Source organism: Spinacia oleracea, chromosome 4 (genome assembly GCF_020520425.1).
Source record: "Spinacia oleracea cultivar Varoflay chromosome 4, BTI_SOV_V1, whole genome shotgun sequence".
NCBI classification, from domain to species: Eukaryota; Viridiplantae; Streptophyta; class Magnoliopsida; order Caryophyllales; family Amaranthaceae; genus Spinacia; species Spinacia oleracea.
The window spans coordinates 188050373-188075578 of NC_079490.1; the positions used below are offsets into that span (position 1 = coordinate 188050373).

General features: G+C 36.7%; 3 protein-coding genes across 4 annotated transcripts; all 3 read left to right on the forward strand.

Moving 5' to 3' along the window:
* Positions 1-1036: 1036 nt before the first annotated feature.
* On the forward strand, positions 1037-9212 carry LOC110782739 (uncharacterized). The gene is made up of 3 exons (XM_021986968.2): positions 1037-1286; positions 1700-1954; positions 4525-9212. Exons 2-3 carry the CDS (start codon positions 1807-1809, stop codon positions 4665-4667), a joined length of 291 nt encoding a protein of 96 aa, XP_021842660.1. The 5' UTR covers positions 1037-1286; positions 1700-1806; the 3' UTR covers positions 4668-9212.
* LOC110782740 (early nodulin-like protein 1) lies at positions 8167-8928 on the forward strand. The gene has a single exon (XM_021986969.2). The coding sequence runs from the start codon at positions 8167-8169 to the stop codon at positions 8926-8928; it is 762 nt and encodes a 253-aa protein (XP_021842661.1).
* A 5672-nt stretch (positions 9213-14884) lies between the features above and the next one.
* Positions 14885-24157, forward strand: LOC110782742 (inactive beta-amylase 4, chloroplastic). Of its 2 annotated transcripts, none has more exons than XM_021986971.2 (10): positions 14885-15211; positions 18001-18129; positions 18391-18640; positions 19064-19284; positions 19365-19442; positions 19535-19694; positions 20211-20464; positions 20764-20833; positions 22843-22911; positions 23649-24157. In XM_021986971.2, exons 1-10 carry the CDS (start codon positions 15015-15017, stop codon positions 23799-23801), a joined length of 1581 nt encoding a protein of 526 aa, XP_021842663.1. In that variant the 5' UTR covers positions 14885-15014; the 3' UTR covers positions 23802-24157. The 2 variants fall into 2 exon arrangements, with proteins under 2 accessions (XP_021842663.1, XP_056699383.1); XM_056843405.1 differs by having other exon boundaries at positions 14890-15211; positions 17984-18129.
* Positions 24158-25206: the final 1049 nt, after the last annotated feature.

Genomic DNA, 25206 nt, shown 5'->3' on the forward strand with positions numbered 1-25206 from the left:
TGGATATTTGTTCATAGCCCGCATACCCGTCCATGAATGAGAATAAGACGTGATTCATAGTGTTGTCGGCCAGAATGTCGATGTGTGGAAGTGGGAAAACGTCTTTAGAACCAGCCTTGTTAAGATCTATGTAACCAATGAACATTCGTACTTTGTCATCCTTCTTAGGAAACGAAACGACATTGGCAATCCAGTCGGGGTATTTAGCTTCCCTGATAAACCCGGCCTCCAGCTGCTAAGAGACCTCTTCTTTGATCTTGAGAGAGACGTTTGGTTTCACCCGTCGGAGCTTTTGCTTAAACCTGAAATGAGAGGAATTGTGTGCAAGCAAATTGATAGGTCAACTCTTCTTTGATTTTGTTGTACTATGAGGGTGAAGACGAAAAACATGATCCGTGGTATTTTAGCAGGTAATAGACAGGATGATCGGAAAAGGTTTTCCGGGAAGGGGCGGACAACGACTCAGTGAGGATGGGAGGTGGGCAATGTGGGAGGAGGAGAGATAAAAGTTTTACATTTGTTGATGGTGTACTAATAATTGTATAATACTAGTAGTTGATTGTATATTACATTGTTGTTGATGTATTAAGGAAAAAATATAATGCTCACATCAAATAACACGTGACTATATTTGAGGCTCGCTTTTAATGAAATGTTCATAATAAAACTTTTACGAAAATACTCCCTCTGTCCCTTAATACTCGCACCGTTTTCCTTTCCGGACCGTCCCTTAATACTTGCACCGCTTCTATAAATGAAATATTTTACCAATATTATATTATTTCTCACACTTACCTACTAAACTACCTATACTCCTACTCCTTACAAAAAATCATTTAAAAATTCACACCCCCCCTCACCACTCCCCGTCCTTACGCATTTCCCCCTAACTATATTAAAAAAAACACCCCACTATCAACTAACCCCCATTAAATTAATAAGTCAATTTAAGAGTCTTAAACTCCGCACTGGTCAAACCAGTGCGAGTAATAAGGGACGGAGAGAGTATCATTTAATTGTGATCCCATCAATAATAAGATTAACTCGGAATACCTCGAATCGGAACTTCACCTCCAAAACCTTCCTCAGCTTAGGAACCTCAACTTTGCTGTTAGAATTCAATTTCTCTCCCCTCTCAAATAATACTTCGCATCTCCTTCCTCCTCCTCTTAACACCCTAACAACAAAATCAGCATCTTGTAGTTGTACTTGTAGATATGTAGTTGTATTTCTAGTCGACGCTACCTCTGCCAACCACCTCTTCTTTTCTGCTGCTGATATTCTGGGTAATTATCTACAAGTATTTTGTATCGATTTTTCTGTTGATTTTTTATTGATTCAAAAATGTAATTTTCTAAATTGTTAAATGCGAATACTCTTGGATTCTTTGTTAACTTTGCTTTGTTATGATTCGAATTTTCTGATATGTTGGGTTTCAAATTGCTATATATATTCTATTGGATTTGTTTTGTTGTTGTTTCATGACAAATTCTACTTGTAATTCGTATAATCTTTTTTGTTATGATTCGAATTTTCTGGCAATCACTTTTGATCTCTCCTTGGGCCGTAGCACTTGGATTTAGCTTGGTAGGTAGTGATTAGATGAGTATGGACTGTATGGTATTTGATTTAATACTATGATTTAGCAAATCTAGAATCGTACATTTGCTAATGAGGTATTTGTATAATTCTTGATCAGGTACCTTATTGGTTTTTTGGTAAGCTTATCCTGTAAAGGGTGCTATTCATTAGAAGCACTCAATCGATCAAGTAACACTGGTTGGGTTTGAGAGAAGCACTCAATCGATGGCGTTGAGACGTGCTCTTGGGTGGTCTGATGGAGAGCTAATGCGAACAGATTGCAAACCTTGCTCAAGATTAATGAGACAAACAGCTGGGATTTTTACAGTTGGTGGAGCATTGGGGTTTTGGGTCTTGTGTAGACTGCACTATGGTATGCGTTTATTTCGCTTCTATGAATTCTAATCTGTTTCATCTCAAGCTTGCACTCTTCTTCACATATTGCATATTGATTTACATAGCTAACATATATGTTTCCTTTCCTTTTTTTGGTTTAAGACTTGCCTGACATATCTCCATTAGAAACAGAAAATCCTATGAGGAACTAGTACCTTTTATATTGGTCTTTTGACTTGTAAATTTATCTTCCAGAATACTATGTGGTGGTGGTGCCACTGTCCTTCGAGCTTTTGTATTTGGTGGTAACTAATTTTCTCAAAGTTTCACAAGGTCTTAATAGTTTTGGCACCAATCTGTACTACAATAACCACCTAAGTTACCATGTTTCATTGAATAAACTCCTTTCCCTTATTACTACCTCTAGCAGGCTATTAAAAGCTAATCGATGGTCCCTTACCCTCCTTTAACCCAAACCACACCAAGACGCTCTTTGGACAAAGATGAGTACTCTAATTCCCCTTTCATGCTTGCAAATTCAGTGGTAGGATGTTTTAGTTAGCAAATGAAATAGGAAAATCCAAAAGATGTACTCGCCAATCACCATGTAGGATTTCTCTCTATATGTTTTTTTTTCCCTGGGGAATCACCTCTAGTGACCACTTTGTTGTAGATATCTATGAATATGGTGACTGGTATTACCAACCATTTCTAATTTTCCCTTGCATGATTCCCATCTGACTTATCTCCCAAACTTCGAAGGATTTTAGCAGTTGACATGTTCCTAATATCTTCCGTCATTCTATACAAATGAATATAGCTGTAAGAAACCTAAATTCTTGATGTATTTCTAAAGGTTGAGCTGAGGAAGTAGATATATACAGGATTATGAATCTCATTAGGTCATCAAACAGAAAACCCTGGTCGGTTACTGTCATTGGTCGTCACCCTATCCCCCACCAGGCTTGTTGTTTTAGCTGTTTTATGATTGTTGTTAGTTTAAGTCACACAGATTAATCTTTGGTAATGAATAGGATTAATTAATGAGTTAATGGTAACTGAAACAAAAAGATGAGCTCAAAGTGTATGTCTGTGGCTTCCTTTAGGCAATTTGAATTTATTTTCCTATCAACTGATGAAGACAGAAACATGGCCATGCATCAGTTTGTGATTTACCTAGTCAGTTTCATGTGCTATCATATCCCTTGTGAGGTTTAATTGCTGAAAAAAAATATTAATGGTGCTGAGATTCCTCCACTTACCCCTGTGGGCATGAAGGAGTTGATAAAGTCTGGTGGCGATGCTGCAGGTGTTGGACTGGTGTCTGATGTCTACAATCCAACATCTCTTCGATCTATTTAGCTGTTGGTTTGTCTTGTCTCTCAAACTTTAAGTCGAAGGAATACAACGCTGAGAAAAAATGATATGGTCGGTATTTAATCACGGAGAGAGGAAAGGAATAAGTGAACCAATTAGAATACTGTTCAAAAGACTGTTTGAAGAATGTTTTGCTGCATAGGGGTGGCTGGCGCTGTAGGCTCATAACGTGATCAATTGTAATAATCTTTTCTGCATTGTTTCATAGATGTAGTACTTTTTCCTCCACCACTTGGAGCATGTTTGGTATAGCATTTTTCAAGTGTTGGAAATGGAATAAATTACCTAATTTCATTACCTATTGATTGGTATGAGAGATGGGTAACACATTCCATTTCCGAAAGGTAACCATTACCACCAATTTGTTACCATTCCTAACCTTGTGGCAACAAAGTTTTACCCTCCTGAATCCCTGATTTGATACAAGAGATTGCTTTCCTTGGGTAAACCAAACAACAAATAATGGTAACACTTAACATTACCCTTTCTCCTTCTTAAATGTTTCCAATCCATTTTCTTTCCTAAATTCATACCAAAAATGCACTTAATTTGTTCCAAAATTTGGCATTGGGTGATGACTTATTTGACATCTGGACTGGTTGAAGGTAATCATGTTACATCATTTCTTTGTATTATGGGTGTTGATAAAAACATTAGGGTGTATTAATTTGCTAAATCCAACTTTTGCTGTAAGGAGCAAAATATGCAGGATGTGTCTTTAGAGCTTGCTGATTATTGGGAACTCATATAAGGATAGTAATTTAGTAGCTTATGGTGTTGGAGTTCTTCCTCAAGTTCTATCATTGATGATTTGTTGTTCAGGAACTTGTAACAAATGCTTAATATGAGAGATACATGTCGAGGAGAACTGATTCTCTGCCGGTAATAACTCTGCCGGTAATAACTCTGCGGTAAGATCTGTTCAGAAGTTAGATGTTTTGTAAACCGCACAATTATGTTAGACTGTTACATTGCAAAACAAAAACTAGAATATGTAGAAAGTATCCTATGTTTTGGGAGTATCTTCTCAAAATTAGTACACAAGTGTTGTTTTTCTGTATACTCCGATGAAATCCTCTCAAAACTTGTGAATATACCGTAATAATCCAGAGTTAAGATTTTCATTTGTATTTGAGCACTTAATTTTGCAATGTTAGAAGTTCTCTGTGGTACTTTTGTTGATTTTATAAATTTTTCGTTCATTCTTGTGGGTTTTTGTATGTCTGGCAGGATCAAGAGTTACAATTCCCAGAAGTCTGAGGTGGGCAGCTTGTGGAGCTGTATCAGTTAGCTCAACAACGGCTCTTCTGGTTCGCCTTTTTAGCCCTGAATGTGAACCCCAGAACATAGCTGCTTATGATAATAAAAGATGATCACAGCAATTTAAGATGTACGGAGTATTCCCCTTTACAGAAGTGTCTGTGTAAAAAGCTTCTGATTACGTAAGTATCACAACTTCAGAATTAGTCTTTGATTAATCATCAGTATATTGTCATCTTTGGATAAATACTCCTTTCGAACTGGTTGGCACAATCTTATCATTTTTATGTTGAGAACATTTTTCTCTTTGGAGCTTATTTAAACTAGAAAATATGTTTATTCTAGCAAATTACTTACTTCTGTATAAGTTCAAGTCCAACAAGAAAACAAAAATTCGGCGAGAATAAGTTAATTTCAGGTAAGAAAATAAAATAAGTTTCAGCTCCTAAAAACAGGTCTGATAGTATACAAGTCTTGCTTATCAGAACCAACAGGTTGAAAATTGACACAAAGAAAGAGATACATGTATAATCAAAACCAAACTACAAGTGGGTCGGGCCGGACGGGTATTGTATCCAGAGGTTGGATGGGTAAATCTATGCAGGGGCTGGACTAATTTTCTCCCCTGATTCAGCTGGATTCTCATTCCACTTTAGCCAAAGTACAGGCTTGTTATTCTTAATATCCAAAACATTAATGCCCTGATCTGTTATAATCCAAGTACAATCTTGATAATTACAATAACGATAAAAATCATCTTTTTCCGAAAAAACTTTACTAGACACGTAACCATATCTCGACCAAACATCGCACCAATAAAGGGTTGATTCAAAAATATTGGGAGTGAATTTCCATGTAAATTCTTGCTTATTTTCAAGTATGCTCTGCCCTAGATCATCATCCTTGGATTTGCATTCATATCTCATAGGTAGATTTTCTGGCAAATCATTCCTTAATGTCACATGAGTGTACCAACTATCTGGCCATCCTAGGATGACTTCATATTGGTTTGAAATCACTATTATAAACATCATCAAAACACAACAACATTTATCCATAGTATTGTTCTTTTGAGATTTTTTTTTAAAAAAACTTTTTTTTAAAAAGTATTTTAACTTTTTTTTTTATTAAGCTCTTGATCGTTTTGAAAATAATTCGATATATATAAATATGTGTTACATTGCTATAATTGTATGGTGAGAAATATGTGTAGTTTCCAATTTTCACTCTTTGATTGCCCTTGTAATTTGGGGCAGTCATTGTTTTTTATATGAAACTTGTAAAAATAAAAGGGCATATTTTGGTGATTTTTTAATTTGGGAAAGTCGAACATGTGGTTTAGCTTGGCTTATTGAGGTTTCCTTGTTTAGAGATTACCTATTTTAGCATTGTTTATCAAAGAATGTTTTTCAACTTCCCACAAAAATTTAATGAAGTCTTTGTGAGAGTATGTAAATGCATGTGAATATGTGATATATGCAATATGCTATAACTCATATTTTATGCATTTCTCGTGGGACAAAAACTTAAAGTCAATGGCATAATCTTTTAATTTTGTTTCTGACTCCAATTAATATGAACTTTTAATAAAATAAAACCAGTTATGATAAGGGTATTCACTGGTTCGGAACTGGAGTAGACAAAGATCAAAAATTTAATAACGTAAGATTAGATAAACGAATTGTTTTTTTTTTTTTTTTTTTGATGCATAAGAGGATAGAAATTCAAAAGAAAGAAAATTGCAAATAAACTAAAAGCACCTAGTGAGGAATAAGGCGTGGAAAAGCCACTCCTCTACTGTCCTCGTCTAAAATTCTAGTGAGAGGTATAGGAATATCCACTAGGACCATGATCCGTTGAGGTTGAGTCACTTCTTGGTTAGCTAGCCAGTTCGTTGCACGGTTCTCTTCCCTGTAGATATGCTCCACCCGTACTTCCCAACTAGCGTCACTAAGCATGGACCAACAATGATTTAATAGGTGAACACATTCACCCCTTTGAGTAGTTGAGTATTGTCATTTTTCAATGCTTGCACGCAAAAAAGGCTATCTAGTTAACAAATACCTCCTTTGATTTTGGAGGTCTATTACCAAGCAACGTATCTTCCCCGTACAACACTTTCCTTGTCTCATCGAACCGAACTTGTAAGAACGCCCCTGTGTCAATTGGGATTTCATGACTACGATAAAAAATAAAAGCAGTTGCGCCACCTCCAAATCCACCATATAGCAATGCAGAAATAAGTTGGCCATATTACTACATTTGCAGCATTTGTATATTCAAGGTTATTCGTCATCTGAAAAACAAATTGTTTATGCTTGGGCCAAAACCAGACTGGCCAACTAGTCCAAACTTTGAACCAGTTCTTTTAGACTTTTTTCTATCATTTTTTTCTTTTTTTTACCCATAAAATACTAAAAAGTAAAAAAAAAAATATTGTACACTGCCATTTTCTAAAGAGAAATATAAATATTTTATAATATGTGATGTTCTCACTATATTGAAGGAGAAATTAGTCATTTAGTTGTTTGTATATATATTTATTAAGTAAAAGTTAATCTGGTCTAAAACTGGATTTTGAAAAGTTATATACAAGATCGAATTAGTTGTTTTTAGTTCATCCTAGTTCAACCCAGGCAGATTTTTAAACACCACTAGTTATAAAAATTCAATACGTTTATAAAAGGCAAATTTGTTAAAAAGGACCTTTTATAACCCAAATTTTGCGAGAAAGGATCTTATATAATTTTTTTTGAAATTACACCTTAATATAATTTTTTTTGCGAGAAAAGACCTTATATAACTTTTTTTTTTTGTAAAATTACACCTTAATGTAATTTTTTTTTGCGAAAGACAACCAAAAGTAAATTTCGGGCATTGACTTAGCTTTTTCGGCCATTGACTTGCACGTGAGAAGCACGTGTGACTTTATTTTTGCTAATCACATCCAATTTTCCTCCAAAATTCTAAGCTTTAAAACCTAAAGTTGAAAAAAAAATCGAAATAAAATCAAGTTCGAAAATTCAAGACTCGGGAAAATCAATGTCTTTAGCCAACGTAAGCCACGCGTGCTGCTCACGTGCAAGTCTAAGGCCGGAAAAGCTCAGTCAATGTCTGAAACTTCCTTAGGTCCTTTCTCACAAAAAAAAATTACTTTAAGGTGTGTTTTTACAAAAAAAATTATAGGTACAAAAAATTCAATACGTTTATAAAACCACCTCCCAAGAAAGATGTAATCAACCGGAACTATTTTAAAACCTAGTACAATCTCACCAAAATAAGCGCAAAACACAACAGAATGTATATCCACCCCTAACCACCCGGTAAACCTATGAAACAATAACGGCTACAAAACCTCCTATAGCCAGTCACCTTGAAACATTCCACCCTAACGGTCACCTTTATCTCTTTTAAAAACCATAACTCTTCTTGTTCATTTCTACCACTCTCAAAACTCTTCTTTCTCGATCTTCACTGTAATAATCTCCATTTTTGTCGTTCCAAAAAACTCAGTAAAATTTACATTTTAATACAACAAACATTCCCAATCATTAACTACTTGAGAAAATCAGTGGAAAAATCATTAAAATTTCTTCAATTTAGAAAGTGAAAATGCATAGATTTGTTGCAGTTTTTGTTGGGTTGGTTTTATTATGCCATTTGATTACTCCCACAAATTCACAATCTTCCCCTACTCATTCTCCTGCTGCTTCACCCTCGTCACTTCCTAAGAAATCGCCGATATCTCCCGTGCATTCCCCGGTGATGTCTCCGGTAGAACATTCTCCTGCGAAGTCTCCTTCTCAATCATCCCACATTGTCTCGCCGCCGCCGTCTGAATCAGCGAAGTCTCCTTCTCAATCATCCCACATTGTCTCGCCGCCGCCGTCTGAATCAGCGAAGTCTCCTTCTCAATCGTCCCACATTGTCTCGCCTCCGCCGTCTGAATCACCTTCGTCCACTTTTTCATCTCCGGTGATTTCTCCGGCGGCTTCACCGTCCTTGTCGTCGAGTGTCTCTCCTCCAACACCAACTCCTGTCTCGTCTCCACCCGTGATTGCCCCTGTTTCGCCGGTCTTTGGAAATTCTCCTCCAGTTAGTTCTCCGGCAGAGGTTCCGGCTGTTGCAGAGTCTCCAGCGGATGTACCAGCAATTTCCGCGAGTCCGACCGAGAACATCCCCTCGAGTTCTGCGCCTCCGGTGGAGGCGCCGTCCGGGGTTGTACCCTCAGTGGCGAGTTCGCCGGGAGTGTCCTCGCCCGAGGCGGCGGAGGGACCAATGCCAAATGCTGATGACTCTGGATCAGTGGCTAAGTTTGGGGTTGGAAGTATTGTTTTGAGTGGGCTGGCTGTTTTGGTTGCCATGGCTGTTTAAGAGATTAAGATATGATTTTAATTAGTATTTAATTCATTTATGTATTTATTATTAGTACTCTTACTGGTTTTTTTTAGGAAAAATTGACAAAGGCAGTCCCAACTATGAACGTTTATCTTTAAAAGGGCTCAACTACGAATTATTACTGGCAGGTCCAAACTATACAGGTTGTTAACTTTGTATGGTCCCATCCTGAAAATGACCGACTGTAACAAGTAAACTTGATGATGTGTACGGTTAGTGCTACTTAAATGACAAGTGTCACGTTTTAGTTGGTTGTTTGATTTTTTTATTTTTTTTAAATATTCCCTTATTTCTTTTATTTGTTTTATAGAATTATCCCCTCCCTTTATTTCTCTACTAACCGGAAAAGGTCAAAGGTGACCAACCATCCCAAACAACTCCCACTGTAGTAGTGTCGTCTCCCCTGTATCATCATCCCCAACCACATACACACAAACCCACATCACCCCGTATAGAACTCTTTCCTCTCCATACACCAAACCACTGCATTGCTCACCCTCAACCTCACCCCATCCACTAAACCACCACAACCCACCGTCACCTTCATCACCAACCACCTATTCACCATAATTTATGGCTATCGTAAGTATATCCAGACCACCTCCTTATCCACCAATTGACCCTGGTAAACTCTACAACACAAAAAAAAAAACCACGCATATCCCTCATCACCAAAACCTGTATGCTACTAATTTGTCCTCCATAACAACAATTGCAATCTCCCTCCTTAGCCCACCTAATCATCAAAATGCCTACCTTGAACATAACGGGAAGGCAATTCAAACAAAAGGGATGTTGCCGGAAAATTGAAAAATGAAAATTGAGTGATGTCACCGGTAAGTGGAAGAACATCGGGGCAATTGCGGCAACCCCCAATTTACCCGTCTACTAGTCTAGTGGTTGTGAAGGATTTGGATGTCGGATTGGAGATGTACGAAAGAGAGAGGGGCAGGCATAGTAAGAGAGCAGCAATCGAAACAAGTGGCTCGGTTTGGTCGGCGGCATAGTGGCTAGGTTGGTCGGCGACAGAGTGGTTGGGGTTAATGGTTGGGAATGGGTTACATTTTTGCAGTGGGCCAGTGAGGGAGAAGAATGAATAAGGTTCTTTGGGAAAAAAAAGTAAAAACAAAACCAGTGATATTGTGCCACATAGACAGGAAATATTTTTTTATTTAAAGAAAAACTTGTTCAGCAGGTTGAAAGTCGCAAAACCCAATGAAAGTCGAGACCCTCTAAAGTTAGGACCTGCCAGTAATAATCCGTAGTTGAGCCCTTTTAAAGATGAACGTCAATAGTTGGGACTGTCTTTGTCAATTTTTCCTTTTTTTTATTACTAGTATAATTGTTAGTGTTACAAAATCGATCATTTTTATTAAACGTGTGGAGTATCATTAATTTATACGATGATGTTGTGTGATTGTGATTGTGATTAGGGTGAGAAAAAAATCCGAATAAATAGATATTCATATTTTCGATCTGTTATTCGGTTGAAATATTCGAATTTTTGGATATCCGATCCGATAAAATTGGATTGGATATCTAATCCAAATTTTTGAGGAAAACACAAGATCGGATACATATCACGCTTTTATGATTTGGATATCCGAATCCGATCTGAATTTTGCAATTTCATTAAAAAAATTAAAAAAAGTTTGGAGACTTAAATAACAAAATAAAAAGTTACATAATCCATATGTTATAAAAAATTAACAAGATACGCTTTTTATGATTCGGATATCCGAATCCGATCCGAATTTTGCAATTTCATAAAAAAAATTAAAAAAAGTTTGGAGACTTAAATAACAAAATAGAAAGTTACATAATCCATATGTTATAAAAAAATAACAAGAATATAATAAGTCTGTAAAATATAATACTAAAGAAAATTACCGAATGTAGTTATTTGATTATACTAAAACATTACGTGCTATTGTGATTAATAAGGTTGAAATACCAAAGAAAAAGAAACTAATATGCATGATAAACTCGTGCATACTAAGGTAATTTACAATTATCGTCTACATGATTTTTGGATACTAAATATATAGTTAATTTACTACAAATGTATGACGATTATTAGGAAACAAATAATAAAAGAGCTTATTCGCGAACATATTCGGATCCGACTTCACGAACCATTTCGGGGGTTGATAGAAATGAGGATGACTCGGATCCGTGGGGACTCGGACCAGAAGCCACTCCCCTTTCCAATTATGATCCGAAGTGACATAGGGATGAACCGTGATATACGAGGGATCACCCTTTATCTTCGCTTTCCTATTAACGATGCTCCACCAACCATGCCCATTAACACCTGCAACAGCAATGTTCTTCTGCAACTCATGTAGATCCCTGAAAACGGCCACAAAGCAGGGAAAGTTGATGAAGTCACACACCCATAGGAAACCGATGATGTGTCGCATAGATTTTGGGGTAAGCTGGGCTAACGAGATGTTGTATGAAATTAACACTTCGGCCACAAATGGATCCAAGGGAAACCGAAGACCATTCTCGGGGTGGTGGGTATAGACGACGATGAAACCCTTCAGAGGGTGGGTCTCCCGAGGATGCTCTTGATTAGGAAGCTCACACCAATATCCCTGAGCGTACTGAACGTTGCATAGATCTTCGGCCACCCGATGGTAAGCACTGTTCTTTGCCTTCACCAACCAAGTACCGTCGGGACCCTTATTTAGCTGCATGTCGAGGTCAGAGGTCTCATGCAGAATCGTCGCGAGCTTCGGTTCCGAATATGCCTCTGTGAAATAGCGGGGGTAATCAAGATACCCCCCCGAAGAGCCAGCTTGTTTGTTCGACTCCACGCGAGTAAAACGCCCAGATCCACCGGCGACAGCGTCCTTCGAAGCATCCCAGCCTTGGGAAACCTTCTTCGGCCTCACCAAAGGAACTTCAACCTCTTTCCTCTCACTCGAAGATTCGACCACAAACTTGCTCCTTCCCCTATCTCTAGCCAATGCCGGAAAGCCTAACTCTAGGGTTCATACGAGGGGTAAAAGAGAAAGTACAGAAAAAAGATGGAAATTTACAAATAAATTACCTTCTCCTAAAGCGGAATTCGCCGATGAGTCGAGTGACACAGGTTCCCAAAGAAGAATTCCAACCAAGAGACGAATATCTAAAGAGTTCAAATGAGCAAATTTGCCAGACTTTGAGAGAATTCTGGGAAAATTTTGTGTGAAATGAAGTCTGAAAGAAGAATCAAGTTGGGTATTTATAGAAAAAGTGAAGCTCAAAAACCGCTTAAACTTCCTTCGAAACCCACACCACACGATATGAAAAAACTGAAAAGACTTCAACACTTGTCATCAATGCACGAATTCAAAAGCACCTTTTTGAATAAAGAGGCGGGACTTTTGGACTTCAAAGGCACCAAGTGCATATGGATACCTCCATTTAACCCTAAATGGAACGAGTATGAGGGGCATGTTGTTTGGGTGCCCAATTGTCTCCCAATTGGGCCTATACCCCAAAAGCCCAATATTCTATAATCAACATAAAAGCCAAACACTCATCAAAGGCTGTCCAGCCGATCAAAGCGGCCCACAGGCCACAACCCATCAAGTAATAGATGCCATAAAAGACATTTACTACAAAAACACTATAAATAAGCCGCCAAGGCACACTTGGATCCCACCCAATCAATCAAGCTAGATCTTCCTCATTAACACAAGGGCCTTAAATTCGAAGCCATTGTTTCGATATCGGAACAAGTACTCATCGCATTTAACCTAAGCAAATCGTGTAGCTAACTAGTTAGTGAGTTAGTGACTTTTAATATTAGTCCTTATAAAACTTTAATTTATGTTTTAATCTTGTATCCAATTTTTTTTAAAATTCCCATCTTAATTAAGAAGGAAGGAGGATCTCCTAATACTTTTTTTTTATTACCTCATACTTCCTACGCCTCTAAAAGATTGTCCTATTTGACTTTCTACCGTCTTTTCAACACGATTTAAAATGCAAATATCTTTAATTTTACCCACGTAAAAGTTATTAAAAGTTGATATTCCAAAAATATATTGAAATAAATTTTAACAAGATTTCAAATGAATATATTATTTCTTATGGGTTAATAATAACTCAATGTCAAAGTTTTAAAGTTTGGAGGAAGTAAATTCCAATATCAGATATGTATTACAAAATACTTCCTCCGTTTCTTTTTGTTTGTTATGTATTCCTTTTAGGGTGTTTCACAATGTTTGTTACGTGGGAGAATCTTTCCTTTTATAAACTTATGATTACCCATGTGTATCGAGAGGGTAATAGAGCTGCGGATTGGCCTGCGAACCATGGCGTAGCTCAAAACATTGGCACTTATATTTTCCATTCAACAGATTTAGATTTGAATAGGATCCTAGCAGAAGATGTGAGGGGAGTTGCGTTTCCTCGTCTACTGCCCCCTTAGGCCTATTGCTTTTGTTTTATTGTTTTAGTTTCTATTTGTGTTTTTCTTTTCTTTTGGATGCCTATCCTCAATCGAATCAAAAAAAAAAAAACTTATTATACTATTATTTTTTGTGCCAACTTTTAATTTTTATTGGCCTAATTTTTTCAACTCATTAAATTTTCTTTACAATTTTTCAAGTATGGTTAGTTAGAAATCTGTGCTTTTCCATTATTGGTTCATTTTGATAAATAAAATAATCTTATTGGTTATTGTAATGATTAGTGGATTGAGGTTTTACTTGGATTTATTTTTTATTAAAAAAATAAAAGTTGATTTGCACTATATTTAAAGAGACAATAAATGTCAGATTTGGAAAATGGAATCAAGATTAATGATAGAATGTAAAGCATTTAAAATAAAAAAGAAAAAAAATCTTTATTATTCGTTAATAAACGTTCAAAAGTCCAAACGTAACAAACAAAAAGAAACGGAGGGAGTACATCTCAGTTAACAAAACGACAAAATAGGCTAAAGACAAACATTAAAGGACAAAACACAACAATTAAATTGTGTTTTTATGTGAAAAATGACGTTTGTTTTTGAAAAATGGCTTCTGCTTTTAGTGCTTGTCTTTTTCCTCTTTTGTCGTTTTGTGGGCTGAGATGTATTTTGTAATACATATCTGATACCGAGCTATCCGTTCTCTTAAAATTTGACCCAAAAAATTACAATTGGAGAATATTTTAGAGACAGAGGTAGTAGTGTAAGAAAAATATACTCTGTACAAGTATATACTGTATAGATAAAAATAAAATACGAAAATCGGTGCGGAGTTTAAGACACTTTAATTGACTTATTAATTTAATGAGTGTTACTCCCTCCGTCCCGGAATACTTGACCTGTTTTCCTTATCGGCCGTCCCTTAACACTTGACCTGTTTCTAAAAATGGAAATATTCTAACAATATTATATTATTTCTCACTCCACCCCTATTAACCCACCTACCCCCTACTCCATACAAAAAATAATTAAAAATTCAACCCCTACTCTCCCCAACCCCACCTCTTAACCCACCTCCCACTAACTACATTAAAATAATACCCCACTATCAACTACTACCTATTAAATTAAATAAGTCAATTCAAGTCCCTTAAACTCTGTGCCGGTCAAACCGGGTCGAGTATTCCGGGACGGAGGGAGTAGTTGATAGTGGAGCATTTTTTTTTATTATAGTTAGTGAGAAATGTGTAAGGGGTGGGGAGTGGTAAGTGGGGAGTGTGAATTTTTAAATGATTTTTTGTAGGGAGTAGGGGTGTAGATGGGTCAGTAGGTAAATGTGATAAATAATATAATATTAGTTTCATTTATAGAAGTGGTGCAAGTATTAACGACCTAATAACAAAAGCAGTGCGAATATTAAAGGACCGACGGATTGAGTAAAAATTTCAGTGATCCACAAAATACTTATAAATACCAAAATGAAAAAAAAAAATAAAAAAAAAATTTACATTTGATTTGAGAAGTACCCCCATGTAATCTTGGAAACCAAACCTTCCTTCCCCACACTCTTCCTTCTTTCTCCTCTTTCTCTCTCTAAAATTTCCCGAATTTCTCTCTCCTCAATCGACCCCCAAAACCAAAACCCCTTCTGATAATGGCGACTTTCTCTTTCTGTAAATGCAGCGCCAGACGAAACGGCTACGCCTTCAACGAATTGCTCTTTGGGATTCGAAAGGGTCGAAATGGATTTCGAAATCTCCGAAACGTTTCGGCGTTTATTCTTCCTCCTCTTTACAAGAAGAAGTTTTACAAATGGAGATCTCTCATGGGAAAAAACTGTCGCGTTTTCAGGTATTGATATTTCAGCTCATTTTAATTTGAAGTTTTACTACTGTAGTATGATTTTTTTGTAATTTTAAAAATTTGATGAAATTTTAGGGCTCATTGATTTGTGCATGTCAGCATAATCACTGAGATGAATTATTTAAGTGGATAATTATGAGTTATTTTAAGTCATTAATTAGACGTGGTTGGATTTTATGTTTTTGGGTTTATTTATGAAACTGTGGGTGGTCTTGATATGTGTATACAGCTCGATTCAGTTACTAAGATGGAATACTAATCGGTTTTCAATATCCTCAGCCTCAAGGATTCACTGTGAGCATTGAATATGTTTCCCAAAATGGTATTAGTTGAGAAGTTTATGACAAAATCACGCATTGATCGGTGTTATCAAATTGTTTTTTTTATGAATATTAACTTTGGACTTTGTTATATTGATAAAGTATTGGGAACGTTCTCTTTTCTTTCTTCTTTTTTATCTGAATTGATATAACGTTTATGTTTAAATTGTGAAATGTAATCATTTACAATAATCTAAAGACTTTTTTTTTAAAAATTTCTTGAAATAATTAATTTCTTGCTAAATATCCAAGCTTTAAAATGAGTGCCATGAACTAGAATCTGATCCTGAAGGGTGTAATTGATGTTTTACTTTGTCTTTTTGGATTGCTGAAGCTTCTTGCTGATTGTTACGTCGCTCGGTTTCTGGAAGGAGATTAGATGGATACATATATACTTCCTCCGTTCTTATTTATGTTACACAATGGGGTTGTTGACACTATTCATACGAGCTCCTTTAACTTCCTTTTGTGATTTATACTTAAGAAAAAACATAGTCTTGTGGGTTATTGTTAGATTCGTCTCAATAAATATTTTTTAAATATCAATTTTTTATAATTTTTTCTTATTCATAACTGAAGATATTAATGTTTGAAAACGTGCATCGGCAAACGTGCCTAAATTATTGTGTCATTTAAAAAAGAACAGAGGAAGTATATATTTGTGATCCCGCGGGGGTTAATCTGATCAGAGGGCTCCCTCTATTCTGAGAATTTAAAGTGTAAACTTCAACTTTTGTAACTGGGTTGTTGAGGAATGAGGATTCTGTTTCAGTATAGTGGTGTTATATGATCTATTAAAGTTAAGCATAATAGCTGACTGAATTATCTCGCATAAATTGTGGCTATAGGCTAGTTTGGCAACTACTCAATTCCATAATAAATATTAATAAGTATTCCTTGTGGCTATTCAAACACATTTCGGAGTTGTTAGGGTGTGTTCTATTCACCTAATTTTACTTGTAGAAACTTATCATAACTTTTTACCCTGAATTCAACTTATTGGCCCATACCTTAATTTTTGAAACTTATTGTTGTTGCCAATCGAACTTGGGTGGCCCTAAACACAACTTATTTGAGCTTATTGGCCTTGAACATAAACTTAACTGAACTTGTTAGCCTTGAACTTAACTTGTCAGAGTATAACAAAAATTTATTTTCCTGAATTAACTGAAAATGTGGCGGGTAGAATGTAGCTTAATTTTTGACTTTGGTGTTGGAGTTCAAAATTGATAAGAAATACCCCTCTAGTATTTTAAACGATAACTAACAATTTTGATATGTTAATTGGCTGATAATGTGGAAAAGTAAACTTAAGTCAGTTGACAAACATATGGATGGAGCTGTATACTGTATTTTGTGGTTCATAACTCAAATGAAAAAAGAGAGAAGAAAATATAGCTCACTCATCGTCAATAATTTTAAAATACCCATTTTTAAAAATTAGCTGACATTCGACATTTATAATCATACAAACAATCTAAATGACATCCACACATTTATTTCCATGAGGCTATATCCTTGTTTCTTTAGGAAACTGTCAAGTTTCAAACTCAACATTCCACTTTTTGACACAGTTACAAGAATGTGCATCATGTGCAATGCAACTAGATTCTGAAGATATTTGCATGTCACCAAATTCACTTGCACATGTTTTTAGTTGATTCATTTCCTATTAGACCCTGGAAATCTCAGAACATTTGTGTTTCCACGTATTTTAGGAGGTTTGTGCATAGTACATGAAACTAATGTGTAAGTGGAGATAAATGGGGATATTTTAATTGTTTGTAGATATAGGATTGGTGCTAGTAGGGTTAGTAAAAGAGAGAGAGACAATAAATAACACAAGTGGGGTTAGTGGAAGAGAAAAACAATAAATAATTATTGGTCTCATGCCAAATTAGGAAGTGTCATGAGTATTCAGGAACATAGTTGAATATTCATGATTATTTCACAACTTAAGTTGTGAGGATATCTCACTGAACTTCCAGTCTTCCATAAAGGTCGTACCGAGTGCACAAGATTCTCATTATTTAGTGTAGGGTCAAAGGAAGGTCCAAATGCACACAACCTTACCCTTGTTTTCATAAAGAAACTGTTTCCAGGGATCGTGCATGTGACCTAGTGGATAGCAGATAGACACGTGACCATCGCGCCAAGGCATGACCATTAGTCTCTATTCTTCTCTTGTATATGACTCCGTATTTGTTTACCATGTAGCCTTGAATGTCAAATATGGATACTATGGATTCCAGCAGTCACGTAAAGAAATGTGATTGTATTTGCCACATACTCTACTATTGGAGCATCTTCAATCTTGGTTTGTATATTTAGTTACATGTGTCTTTACAATCGCTACATGAATCAAGTAGATGTAAATAGTATAAGCTTGGTGTTGAAATGCTATTTTGGTCACTGGCATAGAAAAACTAACTATATCCAGTGCTATGCCTGTTACAGTATGGATGCTCGAGAGAGGTCAAGATCCTTGATTTTAAAGTCATCAAAACAGAAGAGAGTGCCCGTCTTTGTGATGATGCCCATTGATTCCTTTGGCATTGATATTCTTGGGACCCCAAAGATAAAAAGGCGAGTTTGAACAAATTAATGCTTCTAGCTCTGGTTGGACAAATTATTTCCTGTTTCCTTCTTTTCTGTCATAAACTCGTAATATTTGAAAATGCAACTAGTCTTTAAATACTCTGTAACTGTTTGCAGCCACATTTCTAGGAGTCGAAGAATTAGTCTCTGATTATGTATTATTTCCCGTTTCCTCTCTATATAGGATTTGATTTTATGAACATCCCTCACAAGCGTATTATTTGTTCCTCAAATCATTGTGTTTTACAGAATCAAGGCCTTATCTGTTTCCCTAAAAGCACTCAAGCTGGCAGGTGTCCATGGAATTGCAATTGAGGTTTGGTGGGGAATTGTGGAACACACTTCTCCTCACGCTTATGACTGGTCTCTTTACGAAGAGCTTTTTAAACTGGTATCCGAAGCAGGTCTGAAGATGCACATTGCTATGTGTTTCCATTCAAATGTTCACTTATCATCTCAACAAAAAGGCTGTGTGAACCTCCCACTGTGGATTCAAAAGGTTTTTTTCCCAGTAACTTTCCAGTTTCCCCATATATACTTGTTTGACTGGTACTTTGATTCTAGATGGTTCGAACTTCGAAGACATCTGTTTCTGTCATATAGCTCAGGGAGATTCTGTTGTATATTATCAAATATCTCAAGTCCTAAGTATCCTTTACCTGAGCTCACCATATGTCATCAGTTCAAAATCTAGCAGTGTGATACTGTGATGGTGTTGCATCTTTTTGAGGACTTCCCTATTTTCATTTGTCATTGCAATTTTGTTCTCCTTATGTGTTGGATTTATCTAATTATGTTTTCCTATTTTCAAAGAGCATGCAGAGACAGAGTTGGACAGCGAACAATTCCGACATTGGTTTTTAGTTTCCTCGTATGCAAGATTATGTATATATGAACCTCATTTCTTTTGCCTTTCCCTCAGATTGGAGCTGTTGACAGGGACATATTTTATCGAGATCGGAATGGGAATTTCTGTGACGATTATCTTACTCTTGGAGTGGATGATCTTCCTTTATTTTGTGGCCGTACTGCGCTCCAATGCTATGAAGACTTCATCTTTAGTTTCCTTGAAAAGTTTGACCTGTTAATTGGTCACGTAATTGAAGAAATAAGTGTTGGCCTTGGTCCTGCTGGCGAACTTAGGTAATACAGTGTACGCCTTGTCGCCTTGTTCACCAGCATCAGCCTTTGATTCATTTAGCCTTACGTAAGATTGCATGCAGGTATCCTGCTCATTCTTGTGCTGATAGTCGGTGGAGATTTCCTGGAATTGGTGAATTCCAATGCTATGATAAGTACATGTAGGCCAAACTTTCAGCTTCCCAAACTTTCCTTGGGCACTTCAGAAAATCGCTTATGCCATAAGGTTTTCACCTATGTAATGTCATTGCAGGATGGAGGATCTAAAGATAGCTGCTTGCCAAGAAGGAAAACCTCAGTGGGGTGGGAATGGCCCGCAAGATGCTGGTTGTTACAATAGTTCACCATTGGGAGTTCCTTTCTTTGAAGGTGGTCAAAAAAGTTTCCTTTCTGACTACGGGCATTTCTTCCTTGTATGTACTCTTCCTGAAAGGTTTTTCCATACATGTCTATATGTTCATGGGAAATTCTTTATGCACTCTGAAAATGGCGTCTTGTGCTCCATCATACAAAAGCATAGTGTTTGCTCTTACAATAGGAGTGCCAGAGATCATTTCCGAGTACAAATAAATTCCCCCTCTTCAATCCTAGGCTTTGTAAGCGTCACCAAAGTTAACATGGTTTGAGGTAAAAGTAAAAGAGGATGGTATTTAACCAAAAATAGAGACATTCTTCTGGGGTTTTGAGGATATTAGAGACTTACAAAATATGTGCCTCTCTCTTATTGCTACTTTTAACTAAATGGATTCTAATAGTACTAGAAAACCAAAATGTAGTGTCAAGCACTGTTACAGCAGAAATCGAGTCACACAAAGAAGCTTAGAGAATAGCTGGAAATGTGGTCAAGTTTTTTGGCAGTTGATGAAAAACTGGAGCATCTACCTGTTATCCTAAATTTTCAAGAAAATCTAATGTCACAATTTTTGTAGGAATGGTACAGTGGTAAGCTGATTCATCACGCAGATGCTATTCTTGGGAAAGCAGCAGACATGTTGAAGAAATATCAAAAAGATGATGCTACATCTGTGCTACTAGTAGCAAAGATTGGTGCAATATATTGGTGGTACCAGACACTGTCACATGCCGCTGAACTTACAGCTGGCTATTACAACACCGCTCAGAGAGATGGCTATGATCCCTTAGCTTTAGTGCTGTTTCGTCATGGTGCAGCTCTACACTTATCGTAAGATTTAACCGTCTAATCCCTCTGATCTTTATTAAGAACTTACATAGTTACATCTATGATGAGGGAGATAAGTTGAAAATAATGAATATATGCATAATTGACCATTAGCCATGTTCCTTACTGTTCTCACTTTGTTGTCTGTTGATGTTTGCTATTGGGATTGCTTGAAAATAGTTAGTCTACTTAATCTGTAATAATGCAAATCGGTCATGGTCAAGATTTAGAAGGTGCTTTTTTCTTTATGCAATATCCTTAATAATATATTTGCCTTCTTACCCTTGAAAGCTTCTTCTTAGGTGCCTTGAAATGATGGACACTGAGACATCGCCAGGTTATTTTTGCAGTCCAGAAGGATTACTACAACAGGTAAACTTCTGGATTCCTTTTGATGCCCTTTGCCGCGTGTGTATATAAATATTTTTCAATTGTCTTCAAATTGTTTTGTCTGAGTGCTTTCTCCCATCCTCTCCGTGTTGTTCCTTTTCTCTTCCTTTTATGTCTGAGCTCTTAGTTTAAAAAGCGCGCCTTAGGCTCACCTAGGCTCAGCCTTCAGCGCCTTGAGCTCTCCGGGCTCACTGATGTCAACCAGGCGCGCGCCTTTGTGCGCCTTAGGTAAGGGGCAAGGCGCTGTCTTCAGGCGCAGTAGGATGACGTGGATCTTTTATTTAGTTTTTTTTCTTTTTTAATGATATAAACACACCCCATGTGACGGTCATATCTCTACAACTTTAGCCTTTTGGGTAGTGGAAGTAGCATAATATGAGTTAATTTTCATATTTCCAGCTTGTTACCATGGAAGGTTCTATTTTGGCACTCCATCGACGGGATCACACATGCTTATGAACCCGGCAAGAAAATTTGGCACTCCAATAGAAATATGTTGTTTTGAGTATAAATTGTGTTAAAATTTTTTAAACCGAATTTTAAGGTTTATTAGAAAATTATGTGCGCCTTGTATCCAAAAGGCGCGCGCCTGAGCCTTGCACCTAGGCTCCATGACCCTTGTGCGCCTTGCGCCTTTTAAACTAAGTCTGAGCTCCCATAGAGGCCAACGATAGACAATAACTCCCCCCGAACACAGCTTACAACTTTCATCGTACTGTGCTCTCCAAAGAGCAACTCTTCTCAAAATCTCAAAAAAAGGGTGATAAGTTGGAATCCAATTCTGATTCTTTTTGTTGGAGTACGGTGGAGATTTCCATTAGTCGGTTGCTGCTATTGTGAAAGGTTAGACAGAAATGTTGCTTTGTTTCAAAGTTTCAAACATGAGGATATGCACCCGGTCACCCCCACCCCCGAACTTCAAATGATACTTTTCTTTCTAGAACCCATGTCGTATTCACAAACCCATTGTCTTTCGTTCATGAGATCTACAGTCAATTGGGACATTCATTTGAGCTACTGTTCTCGACGTACCAGGATAGTTCACCAATTTGGGAAATAACATCCTTGGTTGCTTACTGCTACCTTTATTTTATTTTACTTTGATGGATGTTAGGGAAATAAAGTAAGGGAGAGACATTAGCATAGAATCTTTTTTCTCAAATTAAAAAAAAAACATTTGTAAGATTTTTGCTCATGCAACTAGTTCATTACCCCCAACTTAGATCTACACTTGCTTTAAGACGGAATCTTGATCTATCTGTTATTTTTCTGTAAAGGTACGAAAATCGACAACTTGCGAAGAAGGTTTATTCACATGTCAGTGAATCAGAGTGCACTGCTAGTCTTCTTTGTTTATAATTTAAACTCTGTATTTATTTGGCTAAAGAAAAGTCTAATTGGAACTGTGAAAGAAAGATCTACAACATCTGGAACTGGTCACTCACAGAACCAGTATGTCTGCGGATTTGGTGGAGGAACCAATGGAGAGTCTTCAAGTGTCCATTCTTAATTTGAAACTTGCTGGTGCAGGGACCAATGTGCTTGAAGTGTCATTGGCTTGCAAACTAGAACCTCTAAAATGCAGTGGACCAGTTTTCTTTTCTTTTCTTGTATTACAATATCGCCTACCCAGCCGTTGCTTCTCCTGCTTTTTCTTATATTTTTTTTATCTCATTTCTCAGCCAGTTCTCTACTGGCTCTTAGTTTTCTTTGCCACTTTTCGCAGAATTACACCTTCATGGCACAAGTTAGCTTCGCTACTTTATTGAGCAGAATACGACTAAGCTTTGTGCATTATTCCATTTTGTTGTGTGGGAATAGTTCAGATGCTTTTGAGTTATTTTGAATAGCATCTGAACTAAATCTTGATTTTGAACTAAAAAGTCTCAAATACCAAAATTTAAAAAGTGCTCCAAGGATTGCTACTGAACTAAAAAGTGTCAACTACCAAGCTTTGCGCATTATTCCTAACTTTCTCATTTTGAATGCAGCTTCAAGCTGTCTCGAAGAGGAGGACAATAAGTTTGACAGGAAGGAACTGTAGTGAACGTTTTGACAAGGTAAAAATCATCTTGCTTCGAATAATGCCTGTACTTTTGTGCATGTGTATGCATCTGCACCCAGTGTAATTGGGGGGGGGGGGGGGGGGGAGGGGGTAAGTCTTTCGCTCTTTGACACACCCAAGACCCACCGTGTGTTTGTATGGAAGAGTACTCAGTGCCCCAAGAGGTCCCAGGTACAAGTAGAAGGATTTGATTACTGAATGGCAAACCACCTGATATTGGTAGTTGAAAGTACAAGTAGAAGGTTCAATTGATCCTTGGTTTAATCAAAAGTTAAATATGGTTTTTGATTCAGTGTCTTAAATGTTCTGTTCTGTTCTGTTCTTTTATTTCAGGAGTTAGGATTAGTACTTATGTCAGTTTAGATCTGGCCTTGGAGTGGGGGGTTGTAGGTGTATGAAACATACAGCACGTATGCTGTTTATCCTGTGTGTATGCTGGCAACCCGGCTGTTCTAAACTGAGTTCAAGCTGAGCTGCCCAGATCCGTAAATTTTGGATGATGTTATGGTGCTTGTTTAATACTTTATTCAAGGCTGTAAAGCTCATTGTGATAGTTGACACAACTGAGAGTTGAGACACAATATAAGGCCTCGTAGTTGTTGATGTCTTTCCCCTGCCCCAGTTTTCTTCTTTCTTCTTTCTTTTTCCTTCTTATCTTGCTTTCTCATCTTTTCCTACTGATCTTCAATCCTTGGAGAGTTAATTTACTAATTGATGATACTCAATTTGCAGGCTGGTCTACAGAGAATACAAGCCAATTGTTATAATTCAGAGGCAGAAACTGTAAGATCATTCACTTATTTCAGATTGAGTGGCAGCATTTTTAAGGCCGAAAATTGGTGCAACTTTGTTCCCTTTGTGAGAAACATGAATGCTGAACAGTGACACACCATTCAACCATTCTATGTTTTGTTAAAATAATCAAATAGATGATAGAATAGCCTTTGCCCTGGAGTTTTTGTCAGGCAGGGTAATTTGTTCGACATACCGATTTCATCAACTTCTGTATTCTTCATTCTTTACAGATGTAAATAGCCCTCCATTGTCAGAGTAGTTACAGTTCTAATTGTTCTACACGAAACTTAGTTGTTTTAGGGTAAATTATTAATATATTTGGTCTCTTAGAAAGTATACCATCTATGTAATGAAGCTGATTGTGTGCTGGTTGGCATTTGATCTTCCATTAGTTTTCTTTATTTATAGACATGAAATCAGCTGGTGCAATGATGTTTACGCCTGTATTTTACTTCCAATTTGACTCTGGATTTTGTGGTTTTCCACCTTCCACAAAAACTTGCAGATGATTTTCTTTTGATCTCATCCATCAAAGTATTTACTTGACTGGTAAATCAATTTTGGAGTCATTTAATAAAGGTATTGTTTTTCTTTCCCCGGTTCGACATCCAATCTACTTCTATGCTTTTATGAACCTATTTTTAAAATAAGGCTCGGGATACTTGAAGGCAGTCAGGTTTTGAGAACTCCGCAAGTGTGTTTTTGTTGTTTTTAGTTTTGACCTCAAATTGTTGAATTGTGGCAATTAGTTTTGACCTCAAATTGTTGAAAAATGAAATTGTTGATGTCTTTGATGGTAAGTGGATGAACCAAGGACGTTTGCCATGAAATGTTCTTCTGTTTTTTTTTTTTATCTTGAGGGTCTTATTTGCACGAGTTATGCAACAATGGAATCTAAACGACACAACTTTTATGTTTTTCAATCTTTCAATTGGTTATTAGGATGTTAGCCCATATGCTCCATCTATTGTTAACATAAAACAAATATTAGATGAGTTGCAAAATGGAACCATGTGACACCACTTTGATAAGGTGTCCCAAAGATCAAATGGTCGTAGTAAAAGAATATAAAAGGTACATTAAATTCATAAGTTTACATGTGTAAAGGTAAGTGCTTGAATTAACTGATTAGGAAGTTGTTTTGACTTAATTACAAATCTTATGTCTAGCGAGCCTTGAAGTTTACCAGCATTTATTAGAAATGTTTTCTCCTAATTGAGATATGGTGCGACTCAAATTAAGTAGTTGTTATCTAGTAATCTTGATTATCGATTAAAAACGTAAGATACACACATTCATACTATACAACATCCGTCCTCATACTATTATATGCATATTTACACATTTATATTGTCATTGTAATTCATTTGCACCAAAACAGAATATGTATATATACACTACGCTCACACAGTCACACTCACGCACCTGCCCAAAAAAAAAAAAAAAAAAAAAAAAAAAATAAATGAACGGGAAAAAAAGGGTCGACATGGCCATT

Excerpts from the sequence above, each read along its gene's own strand:
- LOC110782739 (XM_021986968.2), top strand. The coding sequence starts at position 1,807 with ATGGCGTTGAGACGTGCTCTTGGGTGGTCTGATGGAGAGCTAATGCGA. Across the intron at positions 1,955-4,524 it reads CTTGTGTAGACTGCACTATG|GATCAAGAGTTACAATTCCC; the intron begins GTATGCGTTTAT and ends TATGTCTGGCAG.
- LOC110782740 (XM_021986969.2), top strand. The coding sequence starts at position 8,167 with ATGCATAGATTTGTTGCAGTTTTTGTTGGGTTGGTTTTATTATGCCAT.
- LOC110782742 (XM_021986971.2), top strand. The coding sequence starts at position 15,015 with ATGGCGACTTTCTCTTTCTGTAAATGCAGCGCCAGACGAAACGGCTAC. Across the intron at positions 20,465-20,763 it reads GGTGCAGCTCTACACTTATC|GTGCCTTGAAATGATGGACA; the intron begins GTAAGATTTAAC and ends GCTTCTTCTTAG. Across the intron at positions 22,912-23,648 it reads GTAGTGAACGTTTTGACAAG|GCTGGTCTACAGAGAATACA; the intron begins GTAAAAATCATC and ends CTCAATTTGCAG.